At 51.5% G+C, this 12,442-nt stretch overlaps 1 protein-coding gene across 1 annotated transcript in view; it reads left to right on the top strand.

The window, feature by feature from the left end:
• SH3PXD2B (SH3 and PX domains 2B) overlaps nt 1–8,607 on the top strand; it is a 118,687-nt gene extending 110,080 nt beyond the window's left edge. Inside the window, exon 13 of the mRNA XM_025388645.1 lies at nt 2,178–8,607. Within this exon, the coding sequence (XP_025244430.1) occupies nt 2,178–3,719 (1,542 nt within the window). The 3' untranslated portion in view covers nt 3,720–8,607. The remainder of the gene's footprint in view (nt 1–2,177) is intronic.
• Nucleotides 8,608–12,442: the final 3,835 nt, after the last annotated feature.

The following is a 12,442-nucleotide window of genomic DNA, read 5'->3' as shown; positions in this document are numbered from 1 at the left end:
GGTGTCATGAGCGTTCATCAGATCTTCCGAGTCCAGAGAGAGCCTACCAGGGAACTGCAGTGTACATCTGCGATGGCTGCCATCACAAAATACCACATGGGGTGGTTTAAACAACTGCAGTTTATTGTCTCACAGTTGGGGAAGCCAGAAGATCGAGATCAAGCTGTCAGCAGGTTTGGTTCCTCCTGTGTCCTGTCTCCCTGGCTTCCATATGGCACCTTCCCGCTGTTTCTCATGTGGGCGTCCCTCAGTCCCTGTGTGTTTTCTAATCTCCTCTTCTTATTTGGACATCAGTCATATTGAACTAGGACCCATGTATCAGGCCATTCCTGGATTGCTATAAAGAAATACCTGAGGCCGGGCGCGGTGGCTCAAGCCTGTAATCCCAGCCCTTTGGGAGGCTGAGACGGGCTGGACTCCGTCTCAAAAAAAAAAAAAAAAAGAAGTACCTGAGACTGGGTGATACATAAAGGAAAGAGGTTTGCTGGACTCACAGTTGGGCATGCTGTACAGAAAGCATGGTGCCGGCATCTGCTTGGCTTCTGGGGAGGCTCCGGGAGCTTTTACTCATGGCAGAAGGCAAAGCAGGAGCAGGCGCGTCACGTAGCGAGAGCAGGAGCAAGAGAGAGTGGCAGGGAAACACCACACACTTTAAACAACCGGATCTCGTGGGAACTGATTACCATGGGAAGGACACCAAGCCATTCATGAGGGATCCGCCCCCATGACCCAAACACCTCCCACCAGGCCCCACCTCCATCATTGGGGATCACATTTCAACATGAGACTTGGGTGGGGACATACATCCAAACTCAGGCCACCTTAGTGACCCATTTTAAACTTCACCACCTCTTTAAAGGCCGTATTTCCAAATACAGTCACATTTGGAGGTATGGGCGTTAGGGCTTCCACATACGAATTTGGGTAGGGAGACACAATTCAGCCCGTAATAGCGAGCACACCTTTCACCTGTGTGAATTCAGCCACGCGGTGCTGGACAAAAAACAGACAGAGAACAAGATCTTCAACAACATGGGTGATTCCAGCCACCATTCCATCCAACAGGCGTGTATCCCACAGGGAAGTAGGGACAAGATGAAAATCTACTGTACTCCACCAGCTCCAGGTCCCCTGTATATAAACACGAGCATCTCTTTGAGCTGAGTGTGATTCCTGTGTTCAAAGATAGGTATTTTTCAGGCCAGGCACTGTGGCTCACACCTGTAATCCCAGCACTTTGGGAGGCCGAGGCAGGCAGATCGCTTGAGGCCAGGAGTTCAAGACCAGCCTGACCAACATGGCAAAACCCCATCTCTACCAAAAATATAAAAATTAGCCAGGTGTGGTGGTGCACGCCTGTAATCCCAGCTACTTGGGAGACTAAGGCATGAGAATCGCTAGAACCTCGGAGGCGGAGGTTGCAGGGAGCCGAGATCATGCCACTGCACTTCAGCCTGGGTGACAGAGCAAGACTCTGTCTCAAAAAAAAAGGTAGGTATCTTTCATATGTTGTGGCCTCTATAAATACCAGCTAACTTCTTCATCCGATGCTCAGCCAAAGAAGCCAGGATCAAAGGTAGCTTTGACTTCTGCCTTGTCTTTAGAATTGTAGCAGACGCTGCCGGTGCCCCTGATCCACCTGAAGCCCCTGCACCTACACACACGTCCTTGCAAGCCAACAGCTTCCCAGAAGGGGAGAGGAGTTAATACCCTGGGTAGGGAGGGGCCGGGAGTCGATAGATAAATGCACGCATCCCCAGAGGCACCGTTCTGAGGCATTCTCTTTGTGATCTCTCAGAGGGTCCCTGGCAGATCAGTCCCCATGGCCCAGAGCAGTAACTTGCTCATAATCGGCCTCTCCCCTTCCCTTCTTTCTCTCTCTACTTCCTTACGTGTATTTCCTAGGACCAACTCTCAAATTAAGTACCTATACCCAAGTCCACATCTCATGGACTGCTTTAGGGGGAATCCAGTCTGACAAGAATCTACCCCCATCTGAGATATTCCCAGAACATGGTCACGTCTCCACTGGTGGTCCCCTGTAGACCTTGCCAGAGGAGCTGCTGAGCACACAGTGGCAGCTTCCAGAGCTCCAGTTACACGTGGGTTCTCCCAAACCATTTCGTCTGCTGGCGCTGGCATCGTACCCAAGTGCCTTTGTCTATCCTCCCTTGCAGGTGATCGAGAAAAACTTGAGTGGCTGGTGGTACATTCAGATTGAAGATAAGGAAGGGTGGGCCCCGGCAACCTTCATTGACAAATACAAGAAGACCAGCAATGCGTCAAGACCCAACTTTCTGGCTCCCCTGCCCCACGAGGTGACCCAGCTCCGGCTGGGGGAAGCAGCAGCGCTGGAGAACAACACGGGCAGCGAAGCCACGGGCCCCTCCCGGCCCCTGCCTGACGCACCGCATGGTGCCATGGACTCAGGGTCGCCATGGTCTAAAGACTGGAAGGGCGGTAAGGAGGTCCTGAGGAAGGCGTCTTCAGACATGTCTGCGTCAGCAGGCTATGAGGAGATCTCAGACCCCGACATGGAGGAGAAGCCCAGCCTCCCTCCGAGGAAAGAATCCATCATCAAGTCGGAGGGGGAGCTGCTGGAGCGGGAGCGGCAGAGGACAGAGCAGCTCCGGGGCCCCGCCCCCAAGCCTCCCGGCATGATTTTGCCCATGATGCCAGCCAAACACACCCCTGCAGCCCGGGACGGCAGGAGGCCAGAGCCCAAACCTGACAAAAGCAAACTGTTCCAGCTGAAGAATGACATGGGGCTGGAGTGTGGCCACAAGGTGTTGGCCAAGGAAGTGAAGAAGCCCAACCTCCGGCCCATCTCCAAATCCAAAACTGACCTGCCGGAGGAGAAGCCAGACGCCACTCCCCAGAATCCCTTCTTGAAGTCCAGACCTCAGGTTAGGCCAAAACCAACTCCTTCCCCCAAAACAGAGCCACCTCAGGGCGAAGACCAAGTCGACATCTGCAACCTCAGGAGTAAGCTCAGGCCTGCCAAGTCCCAAGACAAGTCCTTGTTGGATGGGGAGGGCCCCCAGGCAGTGGGGGGCCAAGACGTGGCCTTCAGCCGAAGCTTCCTCCCAGGAGAGGGGTCTGGCCGCGCCCAGGACAGGACAGGCAAACAGGATGGTCTCAGCCCAAAAGAGATTTCCTGCAGAGCCCCTCCGAGGCCAGCCAAGACCACAGATCCTGTGTCTAAGAGCGTGCCTGTTCCTCTCCAGGAGGCTCCCCAGCAGAGACCTGTGGTCCCACCCCGGAGACCACCTCCCCCCAAGAAAACCTCTTCGTCATCCAGGCCCCTCCCAGAGGTCAGAGGTCCACAGTGTGAAGGCCACGAAAGCAGGGCCGCTCCCACCCCAGGCCGTGCTCTCCTCGTCCCTCCAAAAGCCAAACCTTTTCTCTCCAACTCTTTGGGGGGCCAGGATGACACGCGAGGCAAAGGCAGCCTGGGGCCACGGGGGACCGGCAAGATTGGAGAAAACAGGGAGGAAGCAGCTGCAGCCACTGTCCCCAGTGCCGACGGCCTGAAGGACTCTTTGTATGTGGCCGTGGCCGACTTTGAAGGAGACAAAGACACCAGCAGCTTCCAGGAAGGGACAGTGTTTGAAGTCCGGGAGAAGAACAGCAGTGGCTGGTGGTTCTGCCAGGTCCTGAGCGGAGCCCCTTCGTGGGAGGGGTGGATTCCCTCCAACTATCTCCGAAAGAAGCCATAGCCGACGCCCTTTCTGCCTAGAGGGCCCGCTGGTCCTTGCTGGCTCTACCCACATATTTAATACGCCTCTTAATTTATCATTCTCCACACAGCTTCCAAGGCAGACAGACTCTGGGGTACTGTGACTTCTTGCCTCCCATGGGTGGAGAGTGAGTTTCGGACACCTCGGGCGCCCCTGGGTCTGATCCCTCCTATCACAGCATCGCTGGAGGCTCAGAACCCACGGCCTTTGCTTTCTGTCCATGTCAGCATCCCTGCCTTAAGAGAACTCCTCCTGGCCAATGGCATTGTGACCCGACAATGGGACCAGGACTCTCCAAGGCCTCCAGGACTGGATCCCATCGCCTGGAGAAACTCCAGCAAGGGTCTCTCATGGCTTGGACATGGCACAGTAAGGGGCAGCCCGCCCAGTCCATGACGACTTGCTCCAACTTCTTCATGTTTCTAAAAGCCCAGAGACTATATTCACTCTTCTGAATTGCCTGGTACCAGGAGGAACTTCATCCTGAAGAAGTCCATTCCATTGCCAGTCCCAGGGAAAATGTCCCTTTCCCCAAGGCCTCAGGCCCAGGGGCCTCTGAGGTTCCACTGGATGCAGCTCCCCCAGGAGTGGGCCTGGAGGTCCGCTCAGCCGCCCTGCCTCTCACCTTCTTTCTTGGGACCATGATCAGCCCTGAAGGGTGGTTGCAGCCCCCCCGTATGCTGCACTTTCCTGCTGCAGGCTCCAGTCCCTCCAGGGCTTTTCAATGAGAATTCCCACCCCAACTTGGAGCATTTCATTTCTGCCTACCTAAGGCAAGAATCTCAAAGTTCGTTTGAGTAAGAGGCCCATTCACGAGTCGTGCCCTTGTCAGCATCCCTTTGCTGAGTGCTTCGTGGGTGCCAAACACTGTACTCGGCGCTTTGCATTCACAACCCTCCCTTGTGATACTATACCCACTTTATAGATGAGGAAACTCAGGCTCTGTGTGCCCAAGGACATACCAGCCAGGAAGAAGAGGGAAGAGGATTTGAGTCCAGGCCTGCCTGACTTCAGTGCCTGTTCCCTCCCCTCTGTAAAAGGCAAACCATGTAGGGAAGAGAGAGAAGCTGGCTAAGTGCCAGGAGCAGGTGGCCAAGTGACTTCATTGTGGTGGGGGTGAGGGGGCATTCGTGGCTGCTGCCACACCCACCATCCCTCCAGCCTATACCAAAGGCTTCCCTGGACTCAACAGCTGTGTCTCCATGACAGGAGAATGCCAGGGTCCTGGTGGTTGGCGCCAAGCCCTGTTCCCTGCTTCTAAGCTGTTGCCCCCTGGCAAACAGAGCTTATGGAGCAACAGGAGCTGAGGTGGCCTCGCGGGCCAGCCTCAAGGGGCTGGGCATAGCATGCAGCGGTCCCAGAGGGAGGCAGGGAACCAAGGACCAGGCAGAGCTGCTTCCTGTGCCTCTCTGGCATTTGTAATGTTTTCTCCTTTTTCACGCACTGCCAAATCTGTTTTCTGCCTGGAAGAAACCCAGGGCAGATGTGGTCATCTGTCAAACTGAGGCCTGGAGAGGCATGGCTAAGTCACTGCAGAAGCAAAATCAAGACCCAGCATTTCTAGTTCCCAGCCCAGAGTAAGAGAGTAGAGCAGAACCCCTTCCCATTCTACCTGACCAAGGCAGCCCTGCCCTGCCCGGTCCTGCCCCAGAGATCTCCAGTTCACAGTGTTCATCAGCTGAGATACTTTTGGACCCACAAAGCCAGTTTTTTGGGAGTCTGCTCACTGTCTACCTGCAGTGCCAAAGCTTTGCTCCAACAGCCCTCTTCTGCCCCACCTCCCAGCTCCATCCCCTATCGTGTGGGCGCTGGCTGCTTCTGCATGAGAAGGAGCTGCCTCTGATCACCTGTAGCATCTTTAGTCCCTTCCTCCAGTCGGCCTGCAATCCCGTTCCCCAGAGAGGCTTGGGCAGGGCCCTGGGGCACTTCTTGCAGGGCCCACTTGCCACTTGGCCCTGTGCCCAGAACCTTGGGGGCAGATGGCAGCCAGGGGAAGAAGGGAGGTGGGAAAGGGCTGCCATCACTCGAGGGTCCTCTCCCTTGAGAGAAGCCCCATGGCAGTTTTCCTGAGTTCTTGATCTACTTTGGTTTAAACAACTTTCGTGAAGCTATGTGAGATTTGACTACATTTCAAAAGACAAAACTCACGGGTTTTTTTTTTTTTCTGATTTGCTCTCTGGCTTTCAGTGACATTTTCAGATATATTATGAGTGCCTACTCTGTGCTAGGCTCTGAGTAGACCGGGATGTGTGTGGCTCCATCCCTGACTGGAGGAGCTTTGAGTCCTGTCTGCTGACTTCATTGAAGGAGTTTCTCTCTTGCCTCATTCCTTTCTCCCAGGGGTCAGCTGGGTAGGAACAGACTTGCCCTGACTTCCTCTAGGCAGAAAATTTTCCTGCAAATGAAAGAATCTGCCTTTCTCTTTTGCTATGATGATAATTATTATTCTGACATGAACTATAGGTACTGAAGTCACATTCCTGGCTGTTCACTGTTCTCTCCTCGGGTCGTATCTATGGCCTGAGGATGTCTGTATCCAGCTCCTTTTCCTGCAATGGTAGACATTTCCCCAGGCAGTAGGTGGGTCGGGGTGGCTAGTCACTCTCCTAGCTGTCCTTGCCTGGGGACTTAGGTTTACCCCATCCAGGACTGTGGTCACTATTCTGTGAGCAATTGATGGCGCATATGCAGAACTCCCCTGGAGTCATGGCTCTAGAAAGTGTCCAGGCCCATCGTGACAGCTGTGCCAAGCACCAGGCAGGTGACCCGTGCCTAAACACATGCCCTCCTTTAATCCTTACGGCAACCCTGTGAGGCGGATAGGACCAGCCCTGATCTATAGTGAGAAAATTAAGGTTCAGAGGGAGAAGTCACATACCCCAGCCTTGTCTAAATAGTGGCCAAGCTGGGACTCAGATCTCGAGTTTTGGTTTGTTTGGTTTTTTTGTTTGCTTGTTTGTTTCTTTGTCCCTCGTGCCCATGAATTTTTCTCTGAGAGCTTCCAGGGAATCAAGTGACCCTCCCTCTGAATTTGTGTCTCTTCCCTCCACCCCTTGGTCACACATTTCAGTAGGTCACAGGCCAAATGGCAGCCCAAAAGGCGGGCAGATATTTTTTTTTTCCTTCCCTTCACCCCTGCTTATTACTGCAATTGTGATGACTACTTTACCTTACATCCCAGGGCAAATGGACAGCTTGTGGTACCTCCAAAAATTTGGAAAATCTGAGTCTTAGGACCACCTCTTGATAAAAGAGGCCTTTGCTCACAGTTTTTGCTTGGAATCTTTCTTTGCCATTGGTGGGTGTATGTCGTTCTGGCTGAGACTTGGGGAGAGCTGAACTCCAGCTTAAACCACTTTTAATGGCCCTTCCCTACTGGGGGATTGCTGGAGCCCATGCCAAGTCACGGTAGTCATTTTAAACTTCTGCCATGAGGCCACGCCATAGAATCAATTTCCAAGGCAATGTTCTTGGCCCTAAAATGTTTGCGCCCACTGAGGATTTCATTACCAGGTAGAAAACAGGGGAACATATGCCATGTTAAAGAGCAAATGCTGAGTGTGCCAGGACTTGAGAAGGACCTTAGGCTGAGGAGTGGACAGTGTGGTATTCATTTCCACTCTCCCAAGTATCCAGCACAGAGTGGGGAAAAAGAAGAAACTGCTCCTGCCTTCCAATAGCTGGCAACTTGACATCAAGAACAAAAACATTCATAGCTGGGCCCCCGTCCTTTCATCATGCCCAAGTCTTCCATGTTGGGTTAAGCTGCCCTCTTGGAGGCCGTACCCTTCTCTTTGGACTGTGACAGTGGACACCTAACAGCCTGAGCCATGTGTGGCTGTCTTATCTCCCAAGGGTTGTCCAGGCCCATTCTGCAAGGCTTTTGTGTAGACTGCAGATACCCATACCTCACCACAGACCAAAGATGACCTCATGTCAGACAGTGGGCTGATGAGAGGTACAGCAACATGCATCGAGGCCTGAGGGTGCAGGGCGCCCTCCCTTGGCCTGGAGGAATTGCTCCTAACTAGAATAAGTTTCCATGAGGGTCCCAGGCAGAGCTGCACAGCTAGAACCGGAGGCTCCACAATCCTTGCCTGCTCGTGGACCTCCTTCAGAGCACCTTTCTACAGACTGGACTGCCCAGTTCCATGGGGTGGCATCTGGTTTCTGGTGCTATCCTGCCAAGTTGTCGAGCTCCTCCTCATGTTTCAACATTCCATCTTCCCGTTTCTATCTTTGACTCCAAAGTAAGCCGCCTTAGCTCCAGTCAGGGATGAGGGGCTCAACCTCGTTTGTCCTCAAAGAGGCAAAACAGTGCCACAGCCAGTAGCCTTCACTTTCAGATGTCCTATTCATGTAAAAGAGAAGGTGCCCCCACCAGGCTTACATCAGCAATAAGCAATTCTAATGCAACGATGGTGTCCACATTTTACCCCAGTGTGTGCCCATGTATGCCTCTGTGCCCGTGTAATTATTGTTAACGCCCCTTTCACTTAGAGGGGTGATGATAAACTGTGGCCACCCTGACTACAACCCACATTTCCTGCTTTGGGGAGCTTCCAAGTAATAGGCCATTTCTTACCTCCCTCCAGGAACAGTGGGCACCACCCACCACCTGGTGCCTGCTCATAGGATGACGCTGGAGATCCCCACACTTACTCTACCCTCTTGGCAAATTGGCATTCCGGTGGTGGTTTTTGTTTCCTTTAAACATTAAATAAACAAGTATATAGGATGTGAGGGGAGGGGTGAGAACAACTAGCTGTAGCATGTATAGGCTATATACTTTACCATTAGACTTTTTTCCTTCTTTTTTTTTTTTAAATAAAAAAAGTGCTTGACTGGTTTCAAGCTTCATCGTGAAGATGCAGTGTCTATGGATTTTATTTGGCAGGAGAAAGGGTACATAGCTTTGTGGCCTGGGATCTTTGGGATCAAAGAACAGAAACCTATGCCAGTTATGTTTGGGCACTGCCAAGAAATAGGGGTGACCCCTCTAGGCCATAGCACACCTTCATTCTCTTAACTACAGTGTCCACAAACCAAGGGAAAGCTTCCTTTATGTCCAAAGAATGGTGAGCCTCTGGCTGGCATTGTCTCCTGGTGGTCAAGAGTGTGCTATGGGGGTCCAGGCACAGTGGCTCACACCTGTAATCCCAGCACTTTGGGAGGCCTAGGCGAGTAGATCACCTGAGGTCAGGAGTTCGAGACCAGCCTGGCCAATATGGTGAAACCGCATCTCTAGTAAATAATAACAATAATAATAATACAAAAATTAGCCAGGCATGGTGTCGGGTGCCTGTCACCCCAGCTACTTGGGAGGCTGAGGTAGGAGAATCATTTGAACCCAGGAGGCGGAGGTTGCAGTGAGTCCAAATCATGCCACTGCACTCCAGCCTGGGCGACAGAGCAAGACTCTGTCTCAAAAAAAAGTGCAGTGGGGGTTGGGGGCGGGAAATGCAGCCACATTTGGGCCGCAGGGACTGCCCAAAGCCATCTGCTCCTGGCGGGTGGAAAATACTGCCTAATGTTTTACTACTTTCCCAAAGGCAGGGCCCAAGCAAAATCGACCTGTGTGGAGCCCCCTTGTTCCCAGGTGACTAACAGGACACCACCACCCCACCTTCCTAAAGAGAGAAGAAAACCAGCAGAGTCCCCAAACAAAAGAACTTGCAGGGAAGGGATTTACATGCAATATTCATCCTTCCTTAGAGGAAACAATATAATGACCTTCTTGCAGACCTTGCTTAGGAATAATGGTCATTAATATATTAATCTGTGTCCCTATTAGAAGGAAAAAAACAGAGTAGTGGCTCACACCTGTAATCCCAGCACTTTGGGAGGCCAAGGTGGGAGGATCTGTTGAACCCAGGAGTTTGAGACCAGCCCGGGCAGCACAGCAAGACCTTTCCTCTACTGAAAGTTCAAAAAAAAAAAAAAGTAGCCAGGTGTGGTGGTGCACACCTACAGTCCCAGCTACTTGGGAGGCTGAAGAGGGATGATTGCTTGAGCCCAGGAGTTCGTGGCTACAATGAGCTGTGATTGCACCACTATGCTCCAGCCTGGATGACAGAGTGAGACTGTGTCTCAAAAAAAAAAAGAAGAAGAAGAAGAGAAAGGAAAAAGTCACGCAGTGTTCTGGGCCCCCATGGGAGCAGGTTCACCCAAGTTCTTGCAAACCAAGAGTGCTTAATCATAACAGGACTGGCAATGGTATGGGCTTCCTGGCTGGGTTTTGAGGGGCATCTGCCTCATGGGATGGGATGACAATGGGACTAAGATCGGGAACCAAACCTGGCTTTCTCTTTGCGGGCTACATGCCCTCTCACTACATTTCTGCCCCATGACCTTCCTTCAGGTCTCAGTTGAAAGTGTCACACTCACCATCCCCGTCATACTGTTTTGTGTTTTGTTTTGCTTTGTTTTATGAAACGGAGTTTCACGCTTGTCACCCAGACTGGAGTTCAATGGCACAATCTTGGCTCACTGCAACCTCCGCCTCCCAGGCTCAAGTGATTCTTGTATCTCAGCCTTGCGAATAGCTGGGATTACAGGCATGTACCGCCAGCTAACATTTGTATTTTTAGTAGAGACAGGGTTTCACTGTTGGCCAGGCTGGTCTCGAACTCCTGACCTCGGGTGATCTGCTCGCCTTGGCCTCCCAAAGTGCTGGGATTACAGGCATGAGCCACCGTGCTCAGCCCCATCATACTGTTTTAACCATGCCAAACATGATCCAGCTGTCTTACCCTCACATAACCTGCAAATACTCCCTTCTCTAAGGTGAGTTTCTGAGTCCAGGATTCCCATCATGGGGACATGCTTCTCCAAGTTCCTTAGTCTTCAATGTCCGTTCTCTCTCTCATTCAGTATCATTTGGTCCACATGGGATTCTTCAGTGTCTTGCAAATCACACTTCCTAATCAATGGCTCTCAAATTTTAATGACCTTAATGATTCACCAGGGAGCTTATCAAAAGACAGATTCCTCAGCTTCGCTCCCTAAAAGTCAAACTCAGCAGGAATCAGCATCCTGAAAAATCCATTCTGAGGAAACAATCTGCATGCTCCATCCTGAGAAATGGCCGGGCTGTGCACCTTACATAGTATAGTCTACGTGTTCAAAAATGATATTCTGTGCTATTATTTATTATTATTATTGAAATGGAATCTTCCTTTGTTGCCCAGGCTGGAGGGCAGTGGCACAATCTCGGCTCACTGCAACCTCTGCCTCCCGGGTTCAAGCAATTCCCCTGCCTCACCCTCCTAAGTAGCTGGGACTACAAGTGCATGCCACCATGCCTTGCATTTTTGTGTGTGTTTTTAGCAGAGACGGGGTTTCACCATGTTGGCTAGGATGGTCTTTATTTCCTGACCTCATGATCCGCCCACTTTGGCCTCCCAAAGTGCTAGGATTACAGGCATGAGCCACCGTGCCCGGCCTCTGTGCTATTATTATCAACTGGTCATCATTAAGCATGTACTGATTTCCAGAACTGTAAAGCATTTTTGTATATACTGTTCTTTTTTTTTGAGACAGGATCTCTCTCTGTTGCCCAGGCTGGAGTGCAGTGGTGAGACCTCAGCTCACTTCAACCTCCGCCTCCCAAGTTCAAGTGATTCTCCTGCCTCAGCCTCCCAAGTAGCTGGAATTACAGGTGTGTGGCACCATGCCCAGCTAATTTTTGTTTTTGTTTTGTTTTGTTTTGTTTTTTTGTTTTTTTGTTTTTTGAGACGGAGTCTCGCTCTGTCGCCCAGCCTGGAGTGCAGTGGCCGGATCTCAGCTCACTGCAAGCTCCGCCTCCTGGGTTTATGCCATTCTCCTGCCTCAGCCTCCCGAGTAGCTGGGACTACAGGCGCTCGCCATCTCGCCCGGCTAGTTTTTTGTATTTTTTTTAGTAGAGACGGGGTTTCACCGTGTTAGCCAGCATGGTCTCGATCTCCTGACCTCGTGATCCGCCCGTCTCGGCCTCCCAAAGTGCTGGGATTACAGGCTTGAGCCACCGCGCCCGGCCAATTTTTGTATTTTTAATAGAAACAGGGTTTCACCATGTTGGCCAGGTTGGTCTGGAACTCCTGACCTCAAGTGATCCGCCTGCCTCAGCCTGCAAAAGTGCTGGGATTATACGCATAAGCCACCGTGCCCAGCCATATATACATTGTTTTATTCCATCCTCAAAATGCAAAATGTGAGGTAGAGGTCTACGTTTTATATATGAAGGCACTACATTTTGAAAGATGGAGGTGATGGATACAGGCTCACATAGCTAGTGTTTGGTATCTCTGATCCTAAAGCTGGCCCTTTCATGGCATGCTATGTCACCTCCCCAGTGTTAATCAAAGCACATCTTTCATCCTGATAAAACTGTTCCCTGGGATTCCAAATCTTAAGAAAGATTTCCTCTTTCCCCAAACCTAGCTCTGTAATTAAGAAAAGGGATCTAACTTTTTTTTTTTCTGAGACAAGAGTCTCGCTCTGTCACCCAGGCTGGAGTGCAGTGATGCAATCATGGCTCACTGCAGCCTCCGCCTCCCAGGTTCAAGTGATTCTCCTGCGTCCGCCTCCCAAGTAGCTGGGATTACAGTTGCCCATCACCATGCCCAGCTAATTTTCGTATTTTTAGTAGAGACAGGGTTTCACCATGTTGGCCAGCCTGGTCACAAACTCTGGTCCTCAAGTGATCCACCCACCTTGGCCTC

This window comes from Theropithecus gelada, chromosome 6, assembly GCF_003255815.1.
Source record: "Theropithecus gelada isolate Dixy chromosome 6, Tgel_1.0, whole genome shotgun sequence".
In the NCBI taxonomy this organism is placed as follows: Eukaryota; Metazoa; Chordata; class Mammalia; order Primates; family Cercopithecidae; genus Theropithecus; species Theropithecus gelada.
This window is presented reverse-complemented; position numbering and strand designations above follow the sequence as displayed.